At 38.5% G+C, this 17,392-nt stretch overlaps 1 protein-coding gene across 4 annotated transcripts in view; it reads left to right on the top strand.

Annotated features, from left to right (window-relative positions):
- The window catches only part of ATE1 (arginyltransferase 1), an 84,950-nt gene that overhangs the window by 12,523 nt on the left and 55,035 nt on the right, over positions 1–17,392 (top strand). For 3 of the 4 annotated variants that reach the window (XM_084290027.1, XM_084290025.1, XM_084290028.1), the window contains 2 exons: positions 1,450–1,578; positions 14,834–14,866. In XM_084290027.1, the coding sequence (XP_084146153.1) occupies positions 1,450–1,578; positions 14,834–14,866 (162 nt within the window). Of the gene's footprint in view, positions 1–286; positions 416–1,449; positions 1,579–14,833; positions 14,867–17,392 lie in introns of all 4 variants that reach the window. The other variant, XM_084290026.1, reaches the window with a different exon arrangement.

Raw genomic sequence — 17,392 nt, 5'->3', positions numbered from 1 at the left:
TTTGTTGGTAGTATTTCTTGAAAACTATTCATGTAGTTCCTGCAAAGGCATTTCAGTTGATTCATAATTTGAAAACCTTATGTGTCAATCAGTGTAAACATAAAAGCCTTCAACAACCTAAATTGAGCCAAAGAATTGGAAGGCTATTGTGTAATATTAATCAAAGTGTTAGGGTTTTTTTTTTGCAGGAAGTCAAAATGTCTCTCTGTCATGATGCTTGTATATGTTTAAATGTATAATTATTGTGTGATATTGTAATAACAAATGTGTTTAACTTCTTCTGAAGGTGAGGGTGGTGAGATCATCTCCACCAAGTTCACAGTTCAAAGCCACATTTCAGGAGTCTTACCAGGTCTATAAACGTTACCAGATGGTTATTCACAAGGACCCACCTGATAAACCAACTATAAATCAGGTCAGAAGGCCAAATGAATTTTATGCAAAGCTCAGCTTCCCCTCCATTTTATGTGTCTTGCATAGATTCTAGGAGAAACAAACATGGATTTTATATTCATTTTATACTCAGGGGAATGTAGAATACTGTATCAAATAAAAATCAACATTCTGAAAGTGCAAACTTTTGATATCTCTTTGCGAGTGCCACAAATATTTGGTGTTAATTGCAGACTGAAGAGCTTAGAAAGTTACGTGGGTATGATACTGAGTAAGAGATGGAGGAGATGAAGCTTTTGGAGATAGATGTTGTGGGCCATATAAATAGAAATTTCCTAGGAAATAAAAATGGCTGGGCACTTATCCTGATAAGTAGTCTCACTGGCTGTGTTTTGAATGCATCCCTACAGAGGAACAAACATGAGAGGCCAACATGTGAGCGAAGGAATCATCACACAAATTGTTTAAGGTTTGCAGAAGTTGTATAAACCACTTCAAGAAGTGATTAGTGCACTCCATCTAAATTGCACATCTTTACTGCTTCTTGTAATGTCTAGGCAGTGTGTAATAGTTAACTCATGTCAGGCATATTGCCTCTCAAGCAGTTAATAAATAAATAAATAAAATAAATAAATAATTCTGGAGTTTAGAGGAAAAAAGTACATAGCAAGAATATAGAACCGCTAAACTGGGGACAATAAGCGATATGCCATTAAAAATAATACATTTTAAAAATTCTTGAGGTTGTACAATGAAAATACAAATTTTAGTTGATTTGTTAGGTACTTGGTCAAAAAATAGGTCTAGGAAACCGGTGCTTTGGAGTGTTCTAGTTTTACAGAACTTTTATTCTTTCATGCTATCAGCAGTCAGCTTAAGGTTAGTGTTAGTTCCCATATATACTTTTCCCTGTAGGAGCTCTACTTTTTAAAGTCGAATACTGACTTCAGAGGCTTTGAAATGGATAGGAGGAGATCTTTCACTAGCCTTACCTTCAGAAGCATATTTGATTCTATGCACTCAAAATAGTATGCTTGTATTTTCCTTGCTCTGAAGGTGAGGTTAGTACCTGTCTCCTTTGAGGACCCACAGTTCAAATCATCCTTCAACCAGTCAGCCACTTTATTTGCCAAGTATCAGATGGCTATACACAAGGACACACCTTCTGAATGTGGCGAAAATGAGGTACAGTTCACTGCATGCGCCTTCACAAAAACATTTTTTACTGTAAAAAATGTGGGAAATGCTATCTCCTAGAATGATTCCAAACGTTAAAACATGGAGTTTCAATCTGGGAGGGAAAATGTGTTTTCTAGCAAGCTTCCGTGGCTTTGAGTAAGCTTCTGTTGTAGGCTTCGGCCCAGGGGAAGCTGAACTGAAGAGGGAGGGAGTATGCGTTATCATAACTCACTACTAACACTTATTTTTAGTTAAGTAGAATTGTTTATACATGATTTGCAAAGAGGTTAGGGAGAGATTTCTGTTGGAAATGGGATAATGGTATGGAAATGCCTTTTTGATGACAAGCATCTTCCATTTTAAAGTCATTTGTTACTTCTTTCATCTTTGTCCATAAGTTTTCTTTGTTTCACTTAATAGGTTAAGGTTTTAAAAATCTCAATTTCATTCACGTTCCATTGTTAAGCATACCTCTTAATTAGATTTCAGCTTTGCAGTAGAAATAGTACAAAAATACTGCCATCAACTGGTTGCCTTAGATGTAATGAGAGTACACTATATATGAATAAGGCTGCTTTTAAAATAAAAAAATGGTGTTTGCATGATTCTAATCCTATTATATTAAGGTTAAAAATAATAATAAAACACTAGTGAGGTTCTAAACAAGCAGCAAGTCTTTGGTTCTTTGGCAGGTGCCCCAACGTTTTCATTAGCAGAATTAACAAAGCTGGTATTTTGGATCTCTCCTTTCTATCTGCTGCAAATATAAGACTTCAATATTGATCAATTCTGTCAGACCTTTTGGTTCTTGAGAGCAAGACTTGCAGAAGTGATACCTAGCGAGCTGTGGCTGCTTTCCAGGTAGAATAATAAAACCATATAATCATTTTTGGCTTTAGCTCAAAAGAATGTACGGGGAGCATTTTTGTAAGATCTGTGTAATGCTACTGTGGGAAACCATAAACTCTACTTCACTTTGTTTTGTAAAATAGTAGGACTCATAACAATAAGTACTAGTCTCTGCCTTTTTCTTAATTACTGACATAAATGAGGTTAATTATAATCCGGTAAAATTGGAAACGTTGAGAAAGTCTGAGCTATTTACTGGATTGGTAACATGCATTACCTGGGCTGATCCGGGACCTCATTTGCCTGCTACAATGAATGTATTTCAGCCTTATTGCTGAGATAGAACATGTAATCCAGCGTGCTTTTGCTCTGAAAACTGTTACTGCAAAGAGAGAGTGGTGAGAACCTCCTAATTTTATATTTTCTTTGTTCAGAATTACAGATGATTTTTAATACACTGCTTACTCCCCTCATGAAGAATCAAGGGCACTATCACCAGGGCTGCTTGCAGTTCAGTTCTGAATGGCATCTGGCACTTGGTTCATCATGCCCTGTTTGGTCAGAGCACATGGCTTGTTTTAGGCTTGGGTTTGATAGCCCTAATCACCCATATATACATATATATTAATCTTTTTATTACAAACTGAGGGAGTCTAGAGGATTAAAGCTGTTTAAAGATGTACATTAAAAATTTCCGCCCCATTAAGGTATAAAGTCTAACACGAGTTAATTCCTAATGAGGAAGGAGATGGATTTCTCTTCATGCTGCTAGAAGTTCACCAGGTTTTTATCTTCCTGTTTTTCCCTGTTACTTGTCATAGGTGTTTCTTCTTTTTCTCTGGCATCATGTTTGTGCAGGCTTAGTACAATATTCCAGGGGAGACAGGAACTTCTCTGAATCTTCTAGTAAGTGTAAAAACTCAGTCTGGTGCTGGTGGGTTTTAATGTAATCCTTCTAAAACACTAGAAATCGTGTTAGGTGTGTTCACCTGACTGTCTGGTTAAGAAGGTCTTGCTGTTCGCAGTTATTAGGCACCAAAGCACAGTCACCTCAATCAAAAGCATTTTGTAATTGATCCCTGGAGGAAGTAAACTGAAGAATACATTACACAAAATGTATTTTTGCGTAGGTTAGAAGCCGTAATACTGAACCTTTGTAGGAGGAGAATTACTGGAGTCTCTTCTAAGAACAGAAGATAGTAAGTAGGGTAAAACTGGTCCAAGTTTTTTAGAAGGACAGTGGAAAGTACTGTTTGAAAGACCTCAAATTTTTTCTTCCTCTTTTTCAGACTTTGTAATATATCATACAGACATTATGGAGCCAAGTAATTTTTTAAGTAAAGGTAGAATGAAATTCTGTCCTATACACAGGGCTTTTTTCAGGGCAGTAACAAGTCTGCTTTGGGTTTTAAACTGGCAAACATCCAGGAATTTTTTGGATCTAAAATTAAATCTATCTTTTAATCTGTGCAAGCTAATATAACTGTGTGTGGCTGATGAACCTCCTTCGCTGATAAGCCTCCATTTCAGGGAGAGTCCTGCACACTTTCGTGTTTGGAAAGCTTCTAGTTTAGGAAAAGTATTTAATTTACATTTGGCTGAACACTTCACATTCAGAAACCTGCCTGTATTTAAATTCATAATCCAACAAAAATTATTGTGTGTCATATTAACAAGTTCTTTTTGGAATATATTATTAAATTGTTGGCATTGCACTATACTGTCTGCCTGTATGATCTACTAGACTAGCTTTAATATTAACAGTATTATATTAAAAGGCAATTTTAGGAATAGACTTATAATTCTGGTGATTTGAAAATAACACTAATGTGGAAAGTTATATAAAAAAAGTCACAATATTAACATAAGGTACGTGAACTGTGAAGATGATTATTGCTCAGTGAATGTGAAAGAAGGCTCTCTTTTTGCACCTATGCAGGGGAGTTTTAGGTTAGATGTTAGGAAGAACTTCTTCACTGAAAGGGTTGTGAGGCACTGGAACAGGCTGCCCAGGGAAGTGGTGGAGTCACCATCCCTGGAAGTCTTCAAAAGACGTTTAGATGTAGAGCTTAGGGATATGGTTTAGTGGAGGGCTGTTAGCGTTAGGTCAGAGGTTGGACTCGATGACCTTGAGGTCTCTTCCAACCTAGAAAATTCTGTGATTCTGTATGCAATGTGTATACATCTTTTGATCGAGATTTTTATGTGATGGGGAATGCATGGAAGGCTTAACGCCAAAATTTACTTAGAACTTTTAGGCACTCTCTGCTTAGTGCCATGCTGACACCATTGGTAACTGCTGTTTCGGTGCCTTCAGGCCAGTGGGTCTTTTGGGATTTTCCTTTCACCTCCTGACTTCCACTGCTTTGGAATCTCTGATGGAGACCTCAGTTGTAAGCTCATGGGTGCCACATTGTGCCTCTCTTTTTTTTTTTCCTCCCTTGCTGCTGCTGCCACTGATTTGACCCTTGATGGATAATAGCTGGGATTTTTTTTTTTCATTTGTAATTTTAGAATTACTTGTGTACTGTGAGAGTTAACACACATTTTGAAAAAAATACATTGGTAAAGCTTTTATCTTGGAAGTCTAAATATTTAGGAATCAGAAAACCTCTCTTGGAGTTTGTTACTCCAAGTTTCACTGTCAGCTTAACAAGCCCTTAACAAACCCCCTGCGTTCTTCATTTTAATTTAACCCGTGGTCTCTTCAAACCACAGCTTGCTGTGTGTTTATGGTCTATGTGTGACAGAATAAGTGAAGATCTTCTGCTTAAGGACGTACAGGAGTTTAATAAGTGCTACGTGAAATACTAGAAAACAAACCTTTCTTGTAGAAAAGGTCCCGTCTTTTTTTTTTTTTTTCAATGCAGTTTATTTTTGATGAGCATAGGATTCATTTATTAGTTCCGGTTCATCGAAGTGGATATTTTCTGGAAATTCACAGCTACAGCAGTTCTAAGACTGAATTCCACTTGTGACTAAAGCCTTGTACATTATATATTCTGGTCCTTTAGCTATTAAAATATAGTCAGGTTCTGACACCAGTTTACCTTAGTAAGTTTAAAAAGAAAAAAAAAAACTGAAAAGTTCAACTTTCTATAGCAAAATAAAAAAATAAAAGCAATTTGCAGTTGTGTTTTACGTTTAAAGAGAAGTAATTATTCTGCTACAGTATCTGATTTAGCATCCTTTAGTCTTGTCCATGGCTTTCTATCATTGAAAATATATCTCCTTTAAAAACATATTGCTTTTTCTCCCCTTTATTCCTCTACTCAGTTACTATTTTTTTCCAGTTTTCTCATTCTTCAGTGATGTTTCGAAGACAGTGGTTTTCTTAACTTTCTGGCAGCATTTCTTAGCACAGCTTGTATTGATACAGGGCTATCTACTTCTTATTTCTGAACCTCTCTTTCTTCTTGTAATTTAATCTTTGTGCAATGTTGTTTTTCCAAAACTGAACTATTATATCTTCAGTAACTCCTCGCTTGCTGTCTGTATTTAACTTTGGCCAGTCATACTCTGCTGGATAATTTGGCCATCAAACAGCGTTTTGTCCCTTGTGTTAATTTAAGCCAAACTTGGAAAATGGTACTTGTTTTACCACTCTGATAATCTAGTTTAAGGCATTGAATAACTTCTGGTGGTGCAGGGTTTTGCAGAATCATGTATTTTCAATGTTTTGGCAAAAGCCTTGTTTGTTTATTCTTTATCTGGAGTCGTGCTTACTCTAAGGTGGTCTTTGGCTGCTAGCCTGGTGTAATGCAAGTGCTTGATAGTAATCTTGCAATCTGTTTTAAAGCTTGAAAATGGGGGGTGGGAGAGAGAATGTGAGAATTTCTTTTGGGCCAGTTGGTTTGGATGTGCTCAGTGTGCTTAGATTTCTGTGAGGAGGCTTCAGTAAAATTGGGCCAGCCGAGGAGGCTGCGTCCACCCACCTTGCTCTTGTGTAGATGTAGCATCTGCCATGCCATGCTGACTTTTTGTCAGAAAGGTCAAGATTAGATTACATCATGCCATGAGTATTGCTGCTAACGTGTTTACAGTCACTGCTCATACAAATTTTGAGGTACAAGTCTGCAAACTAAGTCTAGTTTACTGCATTCAGGTTGAATATCACAGCGTTGGTGTGCAGGAAGAGCAGTTCGGGTGAATGCATCTACCAGAGTGTGTAGGCCTCAAATTTTTGTTTGAGCTTTTGCTGGAGAGAGGCAGCACTGAGCCCTCACAGATCCAGTGGCTTCTGTCAGTGCTAACCAAAGGGGGTGTAGAAGTGGAGTAGCGGTGTTAAACCTGCACCAGGTCCCAGTGGTGCTCTGGCCCCTGAGGTGAGGAGTACCCGCCATTGCTGTGGGGGCAGTGTCACCATCCTCAGTGCTGAGTAGATAATGTGGTAAAGTAGAAGTAAGTTTGTGATCAGCCAAGTAAGATCCTATTCTAGGAACCGTTTTAAGCATCTTCTTGCTGCTGTAATCATAAATAACTTAGCTTGTGAGTGAAAATGTTTCAAATCTCTGGTTTTGTCTTGACGTAAATGCTGCAACTCTTTTCTGTATAGGTTTTTCAGCTACTGATTATCCTCTCTTGTCTTTTTTTGGTGTCTGGTATAAATCGAACTTCTCTTGAAAACCTTCTGAAAACCCTCAAAACCCTTTAGTCAGCCTCAGAACTGGCCTGCTTGTCCCTGTGCTTTGGAGGGCAGTCAGCTGCTGGTGGCCAGCAAAGTAAGAGGTGCCTAATGGCACTTGTGTTGGTGTGGTTTTACTGAATGGGTTGGTGTCCTGAGGAGAAACACAGCAAACCACTCTCTAATTAAAAGTTGCTCTTAAATAGTGCTGTGGAAGAGCTGATTTTTCAGTTTTTCCTCTGTGGGAACACAAAGCTGTATTATGCTGCTATGTAAATGCAGTTATCTGCTTTCTGAGTAATATATTGTTATCTTTAAATGAGTCGTTGGGGAAATCTGAAGAATTAGGGGAAACCCCAACAGGTTATTAAGTGGGAAAGTATTAATAGCTGAATGAATTAAGATACAGGCATGGAAAATAGATGTATTGCCTATTGAACAAGTTTATCCAAGGCTACCCTTGGATTAACCAAGCCCAAGAAGTGCTCGGTTTTGGAAGAGGTGAAAATGTGCAAGGGAAGAACCTGTGCTAGTGTTTGTCACATTCTCTGCACTTCCTCTGGCCTTTTTTCTTTTTGGAAGTAGTGCGCACAGATCTCTTTCTCTGGTCCAAGATGATAGTTCTTGTGCACTTTCAAATACAGCCCTTGTTTGCCAGCATTTATTCTTTGTTGATAAAGTAGTGGAAGACTGTATTCATGTTCAATATGCGGATCTGTGTGGAGCTTATAAAAATCCACAATGTAATCAATTGCAAGAACTTATTTACACATCTACAAGCTACATTTATTTTTTTCTGCTTGGGTGGTAGTTTTATTTATATTCTGAAAGATTTGAGCTGTAATGAAGAAAAATTGTGAGAATGTAACCTGGGAAAACCTGAATAAGGGCAACTTCTATAATGAACAGAGAGGCGATATCAGGCTGAGCATCCTTTGGTTAAAGAGGCATTGTTTCCCTGTATTTCAGTGCAGGATCAGTTGGAACACAAAGCCGATCAGCAGATCAAGAGTACCATGATTGTTCAAATAAATTTTATGAATGACACTTTGTCCCCTCTTTTGTTTTTTTTTTTTTCAATTGTCAGAAGAAATATAATGAGTCTTTATAATATAGCTTTGTCTTAATTTCTACACAGCAAAATGGACAAATGTGGTTTTGTGATCTGGAGGTTTTGGGATGTTGAGCAACTTGCATTTTAATAGCATTTGATTATTTTGCTGGATGATGTAGTAACATATGCTCACTATTGGTCTGTAAGAGCAGTAGTCTTTATTTAGTAATCTTTATAAGACTTTCTGCATATAATACTGCATACTGCAGTTGATCTGTATTAAAATATCTTTAATTTGTTACAAAGGCACTTCAGTTATTCTTTGTATTTAGAAGTCAACTTTGGATCATCCAAACTTGATGTATTCTCATAAATGCACATTAACTACTTGTTCTTTCATTGATGTTTTTCCAGCACTTGATCTGTCTGTATTGAATGTGGAGTAGTACATAAAAGAAAAAAGCTGTGCTGCTATTGCAAACATTTATTATCAGATATTTATTCCATTAGCAATGTAAGAATAGCTGTATGTTGGCTATTAATTTGTTATAATAATGAATCTTGATTTATGCTTACAGCAGATTTCATCAGCTCTGACAGCTTCTATTTTCCTTTGGTGCTGGAGTTAAGTCAACTGTTGTCCCCAAACAAAGCAGAATTGAAATACATTTTTCTTTCCAGTGTAGTAGAAATAATTACATTTTTTGTAATTGCTTTTTATATATGTTTTCAATTAGCTGGAGTAGAGAACATGAAAGTAGAATTCTTTAACTTTTCAAATGGTTATTTAAATGATGACAGCTAGCGGATTTGAATGGATAGGCATTTGAATTCCAGGCAGGTTTTTGCTCCAAAGTCCTTGCTAAGACTACAGATGAAGCCACATAACCAATTCTGTGCTTCGTGGCGCTGTTGTGCTGATACCTGGGTTTTGGCCACTTGAAGAAAACCTGCAGAATAATGTATGGAATAACGTTGTGAGAAGAAGAGAGAAGAGTGAACTTTGTCTCCTGCAGCTCCAGAGACAGAAATGCTTTGGTGATGGAATCAAGCACAGATGCCCCATGGTGCAGCAGAGATAGCTTGCTCTACTGGTGTGTCACTGCCTCTCTGCTGGGGCTGCCTCAAGAGAGGAAGAGTATGAGAGTAACCAGTGTTTTATCCTTTAGCTTCATCGAATTACAGCAGAAAAATCTGAAAACAAGACAGAAACCCTAGCTGGGACCAAAGGCTAGGCTGGCTCTTCAGATGTGAAGCTGGATTTAAGGAAGCTAAGTAGCAGATCTGCTTTGTGAAGACAAATCCTGATTTGCAAACGTTTCAACTCTTGCTTGACAGCAAAATACCTGGGTTTCTGCATAGGAAATGCAGGGGGGGCTTTGCAGAATATAAATCACCTGGAGGATTTCTGTGGTCCAACCTGCCCAGCTTCGGGGTGATTAACAGAAACATTTTGGAACATTTTGATACCTGCTTGCCCTAAATCTAAGGTGTTAAAATGCATTTCTGGGTATTTAAACGGTAGATGCAGATGTGGAGCTTCATCAGTCAAAACGTGGAGCTCTGCAGGCAGAGATAGTAAATAAAATTAATACTGTGAAAATATTTTTTCTGGGTCCTTTCATGCCAAGAGAGAAACTTTTTGATCCCAATAATGTACTCATTAGCTAATTTGGGCAGAACAAAGTAGCTCTCTACCAGTTCATCTCAATGAAGTGTCCATCTCACCAGACACATTGCATTTCTGACCCAATCTTGCCTTTTTTTTGAATCTATCTTGAGGTTGTCAACATAGTATCTGTCTTATATATTATGTATTGTATATACATTAGAACATAAATATATACATTGGCTAATTCTGTTCTTTAGCTGTAATCAGTTCTTGTTGAAAAAAATAACAAGAGTGCTTGTAATTCCAAATGGAGTTTATTTAATAATATATTGCCATGTAAAAACCAAGCATTTTTTTCTTCCTGCCTCTTCGCTGGTGAACTGAATGATTGTGATGGGTGGTTTAAAACACTGCTACAATATGCCTAGTTCATTAATGTGATTTTTTTTTTAATTTTTTTGGTTTTAAGTCTGTTTACAGTAGATTTTGCCTTTAAGAAAAGGGCTGAAGTGTAACCAAAACAAGCTATGTGGCAGCTACACAAGTTAGAAAACATTTTCATAAATGATCATAAAAATTCGACGGTAGTTTCCAGAAAGAGCCAGAGTGAACGGTTTATTGCTGTTGAGGCCTACTGAAGCAAGCATTTTATTTAACTTTTCACGGGTGTTTTATAATGACAAGCTTGTAGAAAAATAGTACGTGTCTCAGTTCCGCCTGCAGAGCGAGCTGGATGCTCTCTTTACTTCGTGCTTAACTAAATATTTGTCTTGGAAGAAAAGAATTTATCAACACACAAAAGATACACTGTTTGGAAAGGTGCAAGAAATTACTGAAATAGGTATCGTTTTTTTTTTTTTTTTCCTTTTCCAGTTTCTTTAATTGCCTCCCAGAAATACACTTGCACTACTATAGGAAGCAGAGCGACCAGCCTAGGAAATGCCAGGGAGCGCCTTCTGATCGATTCCGGCAGCCAGCTCCCAATTTTTAGGTCTCTTTAACCCAGTTTCCTATTTCTTTTTTTGATTTTTTTTCTAGCGAGAGAATTCTGGGGGAAAAAATCGAGCCTTTGTGGTCATTGTTATCTGCCTTCGCTTGCCCAGGCAGCAGTATGTTTTCATAATGCTCTTGAATGGGCTCTTTTATCAGCTCAGTCGCTGACAGTGCTAATCTGATTCCTGGCTCCTCGTGGTGGGCTGCTGCTGCCACAGAACGTCTCGCTTCAGTTACCTTGCACTTCAGGTCTCCGATAAACCTAATTTTAAATCCAAGAGCACTTTTTGGATCGGCCTGATTCTTTCAGTGTGCTCGCGTGGCCTCGTGGCTGCAGCGCTGTGGGTCCAGGCCCTGTGAGCCAAAGAATTCAGGTGTCTGCTCAACTGAGCGACTCGTCCCCACTGTTTCAGATCAGAGTTTTTACATCCCAGCTTACGTGGTTTTCCTAATTTTGACACTGAGTTTTCTATGGATGTCCACATAAAATTAGAAAGAACTCCTTATTGTAGACTGAGGGATTTCCATTATTTTGAGATTTTTTCTTTTGAGCAGGCAAAGCCACAGTGAATCTGTCATCCCATAATGGAATCGAAATCATCATTACGAGGTGCAAGCTTTGTCCCATCACCAATCACTTGTTTCATTACTTCAATTCTTGGTCTGAAAACTATCATTAAGATATGCATTTAAACTTTAAATCCCTCTTTCTATGTTATCAAAAAATCAAAGATTTTCTCTGGAGCTGACCTACGCTAAATATGTCAGCTCCAGAATAAACGTTTGATTTTCCTGTTAACATAGGTCTACGGTGATGTTTCAAGGATAGTGGGATAGCTTGGCATCAGCTCTTCCTGTTAATCTTGTTTGATTTTGTCTCATTTTCTGTATTTTTACAGCACACACCATGTTACAGAGTATCGTTCGTTTCTCAGGTTGATTTCAGTCCAGTTGCCTGGAGAGTTCCTCATCCTTGTATTTTACGGGTCAGTTACTAGGTTCTAGCCTCACTGAAGTTTGATTGAAGTTTTTTGTTTGTTTGTTCATTTTTTAATCGAGTATTTTTTACTATTGTCACTCTACAAGTGAAAACGAAGAATGATAATTAATGCTTGAGAGCAGAAACATCTTTATTTTGAACTTGTAAGAGGTGATGATGTCTGGAAAGCACTCAAAATGGGGAAACTGCTCTTTTGGTGCCAGGCCGCTTGGGTTTCCTACATGTCAGCATCCACGGCATCTGAACGTCCTCCCTCCTCATACAGCAGGTGTTAGCATTCTGGTTTTATTGCAGCTTTTTGAAGGTGTGCATGTGCTTGCACTCAAGCAGTTGTCTTCCTGCCTTTTTTCCCCCTCTGTTTTGATTCTTAGCGGTGTCCTTTTAGTCGTATTGGGTGTGTTTGAGTTTATTTCCCATTGGTCTTGTGGTGGCGATGGCTTCTTTATGGCAATTGAAATTGGTTTGCACCAGGGAAAGAATCTTGTGGATTTCATATATATAGTTTTTAAAAGACTGAAGCTTAAGTAATTCAGCTTGAAATGAAAATTAGGAGAGCGTGACTTTGTGAAAGGAATTCCAGTTGTGCTTGTGTGACAGATTGATTTATTTGGCATAAACACCAGCTCTTGACTGTGTTTCTTTCATGGTTTGTAGAATCATTTTTGAATTGTGTTCGTAATTATCCTACAGTATTAAAATGAGACTTTTTTAATTTAGAAAATGAATCTTACGTTTATGTTAGTTTAAGTAGCTGTGTAGTCCAGGTGTATTCCTGGGTTATGATGGAAGTGTTGTGGGTATGGGGGTGGGAGGACAGAGTAAGGGCTGAGAAGACAATAACAAAGGTCAGGAAATCTAAAATATTTGCTATTTTCCATCTCTATATGTCTTTAAATTCTTCCTTTTAAAGCAAAACATTTTCTTAAGTGACTTCTAGAAGAGATTCACAATCTGCTGAAATTTTCTAGCGCTTGGTTCAGAAAATGATCTGACCTGAGAACCTCGAGAATAAACAGATGAACTAATCCGTAATAAAACTTGCAGCGATTTCTCCCCATACGAGGGTGGTACAAATTCAAGTGCAGTTAATTTTTTCCTGGCCACCAGTTGCAGCGCCCCCAGCAAGCCGAAGGGATGCTGGGGTGTGCTTGGGGCGCCCTCCCCTGCCCCAAAACCCAGCAGGGCTGGGAGGATGGAGAAAACCATTTGAAAGGTGGTGCTGGCTCCGTTTTCTCACCCATAGGGTTTAACATAGGGTTTAACTTGCACTATAAAGCTAAAGTTACAGATTAAGAACTATCGGGGGTCTTCTGACATCAAAATGAGTAACACATGGCTTATCCTCCCGCTGGCTGTAAGGGCTGATGCACGAGCAGGGCAGGAATTTGTAAATCTCTGGTCTTTTTTTATGGGAACATAACTCGGTAATTCAGATTTTCAATTTTTTTTTCTTCAAGTATTGCCTGTTTTTTTTTTTTCCCCTTAATCTCTGACCGTGCCCACCAAACCAATAAAAATTCTGGAATTGAATTAAGATCTCACAGGCATTTGTTTATCTAAATTCAATAATTTAGAGCATCCACCACGCTGGTGGTGAGTACATCTGAAATGGCTGATTGTAGGAAATGCCCGTTACCCTTGTCTTCAAGAGCAGCTTAATCGAAATTCAGTGTTCATCCCAAAAGTTTGCTGTCCATTCACAGCTCAACTAGAATGCTGCTGTGTGTTGGAGAGGGAAAGTATCTGGAGTCTGACTTCTGCAAGGTCTTGTCTGTTAGCATCACTGCTGGAGCACCTTTTAGTGCATCTTAGGGCAGGCTGAGATTCGGTGTCCACTTCCAGCTACAATAGAACGGTCCAGGTAATGTTTGCAGATCCATATATCTACCAGAGGCTGCATTTTGTTTTCTAAAATCTGATTTATGGCATTTTCTGAGGAAAAGAAAGTTTTAATTACTTAGACTGTATATGGGCCTCAGTCCTGCGTCAGCAATTTGTAGTGTTGGCACTTTTTAATGTTGCCTGCCTTCCTCTCCTCCCCCACCCAGGGGAAAATGGGATGCTTGACAAGTAATCACTTGCAGTTTTATCTATCCCCCTTTAAGCAGAAAACTCTTCTCTAATTTATCTCAGAAATTCATAGAATTCTTGACCAAGAAATCTTGTGAACAGTCTTTTTTTTTTTTTTTTTTTTTTTGTGTGTGTGTGTATGCATATTTTTTTTAAATCAAATTTCAAATCAGAAGTTGTTGATTACTCTTGTTTTGCAGTTTGGTCATGACTGATTTATTAAATTGTTCGGCTTATTAGAGGAGGGGGAGTTTGGCTGTGTGACACAAACTAGCTCTTTAACAAAGGAATGTTTTGGGGTTAAATTCTATGAATTTTGCAATATCTTGTAATGTGTTTTATGTGGAATCCACCACTAAGGAGGTATTCGTATTAAATAAGCAAATGATGGTAAATAAATAGCTATTATATTTTACTACTCTTAGAAACTTGCACAAGCTCCAGATCATTAAAAGCTTGCCTTTGTCTGATTATCTGTAGCACGTCATTTTGTTTGAGTAAAGAATCTGGTTTGGAAAATGCTTGCACTTTCAGGAAGCTGATTTTTCTTTTTCCCCTCTTCTTCTTTAGACTTGAACAGGCTTGCTCTTGATTTTGATTGCAAAGAGACTTTATTAAATTTCTGTTAAAAGAGATGATGGCCCTAATCCCTTTAGTGATGGGGCAGGTACCAGTGGAACTGGGAAGAGACTCCCTGCTGCAGGCAGTCACAGAGAGGGGCAATGTCTAATTCAAATAAAAGATAGTGATAAATTTAAATTCTGTAGAATAGAAGATGTTTGAAAATGGGATGTGAGAGAATGAAGTGTTTTGGATCATTAGTCATTTGGATCATATTTGTCTGTACTTAGGAACAAAATAGAAAGTGGGAATTTGTTCGGGAATTTTATTTCACCTCCTAAATCCTGTTGGTGTTTTTCAAGTATATGGTTTTGAAAGCACGTCTGTCTGAATGATAATGTATCCTGAAGTGTTACTAACATATTTCTTGCTTTTCTGCTTTGCATATTTGGACTGTCTTCTTGGGCACATACTTTTGATGAATCTACCTCGATGCAGTTCACACGATTCCTCTGTGATTCTCCTCTTGAGGTATGTATTAAGTCTAGACGCAAGTTTTGAAATGAGCGTGTTCATCCCTCTTCACTTTTTGCAGGCAATACACCGCTATGGGTGCAGGTGTCACAGTGTTTGTATCATCACCAGGCAGGAGGGAAGATAACACTGAATTTTCAAAGGAGTCTGCGGAGCTGGATAAGGAACTATCACTAAATTTCATATCTCTGCATTTAGGGAAAAAAAAAAAAAAAAGGCAGAAAGTGCTGTGGTTTTGTGTTCTTGATTTATTTCCTTGAAAGAATGTATTCCAAAATAATTCATTGACCTTGTGTTTGACTACAACGTGAGTTAAAAATTAAGGAGAGATGCTCTTAGTCCTTTGCCTACTGGAAAAGAAACGTGGGTTCGTGGCACTGTCTGTCTTGTTAGCCTTAGAGAGCCGAGGACCACGTGAGTGTAATGAAATTGTCAGGTTATAGTAATTACGCGAGTAATTCGATATGTCGCGGGTTGAATGGATCCATGTGTGGAGGGTTTGTTGCTTTTCTCTGCTGAGTCCGCTGGCCTTTGCATTCCTGAAAGCTGAAGAGTAATAGAGCTCATTAGACTTTATAGGAAAAGGGCTTTTATCACCTCGTCAACCCAGGCAGCAGACTGCCATTATATTCTTAATTTTGTATGGCTACGTAGATGTTGATGCACACTTCCCTGCCAGGTTTATACCAGTATTGTTTCTTACAGACACTTTTTATTGACATTTCGAAGCTTGAATTAAATTTTGTGTGGCACCACTGCAGATGTCTTCAATTAGATGGAGTTAAATAAAAGCGGTTGTATATCAGAGGCCAAGGGATTCTTGAAATTCTTTATTCTGAAACAGTTGCCACGAGCAAAACTGGTAGTGTGCAGTCTGTTTACTCTTTTGAACAAAAATAATTTAAAATCAAATTTGAGCCTTACATGATTTCAATTTGTAATTGTTTTGAATTTTTAATACCATTATTAGCTGCAAATAGTATCAACACCCGGACTCTTCCTGCTTTTTTTTTTTTATTTCTCAATTTTAGGATCCTGTTTGGTTTCAGTTTTGGCTACGGGCTCTGGCACGAGAAATGAAATAGTTTAAAAAACGATATAGGATGTGGTAGCAGAAACCTAGGCAATTTTCTGGCAGTAAACAGGGCACAGCAGAGGGAAGGGATTGTTTGTTTTTTGTTTAGTGTTCCTTTCCTCTTAGAAGCTACAGCTGAGTGTTTGCCATCTGCCACTTCCAGCGATGGAAGTAGATGTAAATGCTCCTGGCCTGGAGCAGGGCGGCTGCAGGACTCCTAGCAAAAACCAGTGTGGATTCATACCCTGTTGGTGCCCAAGTGAGAGTCTTTATGGGAAGAGGGCATGGGAAAAACTGGAGGTGATCATGGTGGATACTTAGTTTTTGATGACCAGTTAGGGGTGCCTTTGTCCTTCTGCAGCCGTCCTGGGTCATCCTGGTGCGATGACCGCGCCTGGCCTCAGTGCTCAGGTGCACCGTGGTGTCAGGCAATCCAATGATTTTTTTTTTCTCTTTATAAATCCTTCCCTAACCACTTTTTAGTCTTTTTCCATTTTGACTGATGCTAAGCATGAAGATGATTGTTTTATAAAACTGATCAGCCTCAAAAATATCTTGAAGTGTAAATTGCTTACACCCGTTGTTTTGGATGCACATATAGCCACTTTTTTTTTTCCATGAGCTTGACATTGTATTTATTACCTTTGTCATGTTAATTGCTCAATATTACGGGATCTTTCTGTAGCTGTTTGCACTCAGCTCTCGTGTACCCATCCTGCATCATTTTAACCCACCAGCTCAGTGAGCAGGGCCCCCCAAAGCAGTGTGTCCAGGACCATGTTAAGCTGGGGTCTGAAGATCTCCAAGGATGGAGACTCCACCACCTCTCTGGGCAGTCTGATCACTTGAAGCAGAGAAGTGTTTTCTGTGTTCAGCTTGAATTTCATGTGGTTTTTAATTTTTAATGTGTGCCCATTGCTTCTTGTCCTGTCAGTGGGCACTTCCGAGAAAACGCTGGATCCCTCAGCTTTATTCCCTCCTATCAGGTATTTACACACATTGATAAAACCTTCCCGAGTCATTTTGATTTTGGTGCTGAGTGTCTCAGCTTTCTCAGCCTCTCCTCATTTGTCAGATGCTCCACCACGGTGCATTATTTTTCCTCCCCCCCCCCTCCCCTTTTTTAATGAAAGCCTGTAGTGCTACCTCTCTGCTGACACAGCCTGTATTTGTAGGCTGCTTTCACAGCACCTCCACTAATCCCTAATGAAAGGAGGACATAGCAGCGAACAGGAAATATGTTGCTAACCAAAAGAGATAGAAATCTACCATATGGCAGGTTTTGTGCGTGTGCCGCTGGGAGAAGAGCTGCTGGAATTAATCATTTCACTTTGGCAAATAACTTCTAGAGTGTAGAAATCAAGACTTTCCTTTGTTGTTGTTGTTGCTTTTTTTTTTTTTCTTTGTATGAGGTAGTGTGGATTTCATATTTTACTCCTCCTTCCATC

The sequence above is a fragment of the Netta rufina genome (assembly GCF_964035555.1).
Source record: "Netta rufina genome assembly, chromosome: 7".
Taxonomy (NCBI): Eukaryota; Metazoa; Chordata; class Aves; order Anseriformes; family Anatidae; genus Netta; species Netta rufina.
This window is presented reverse-complemented; position numbering and strand designations above follow the sequence as displayed.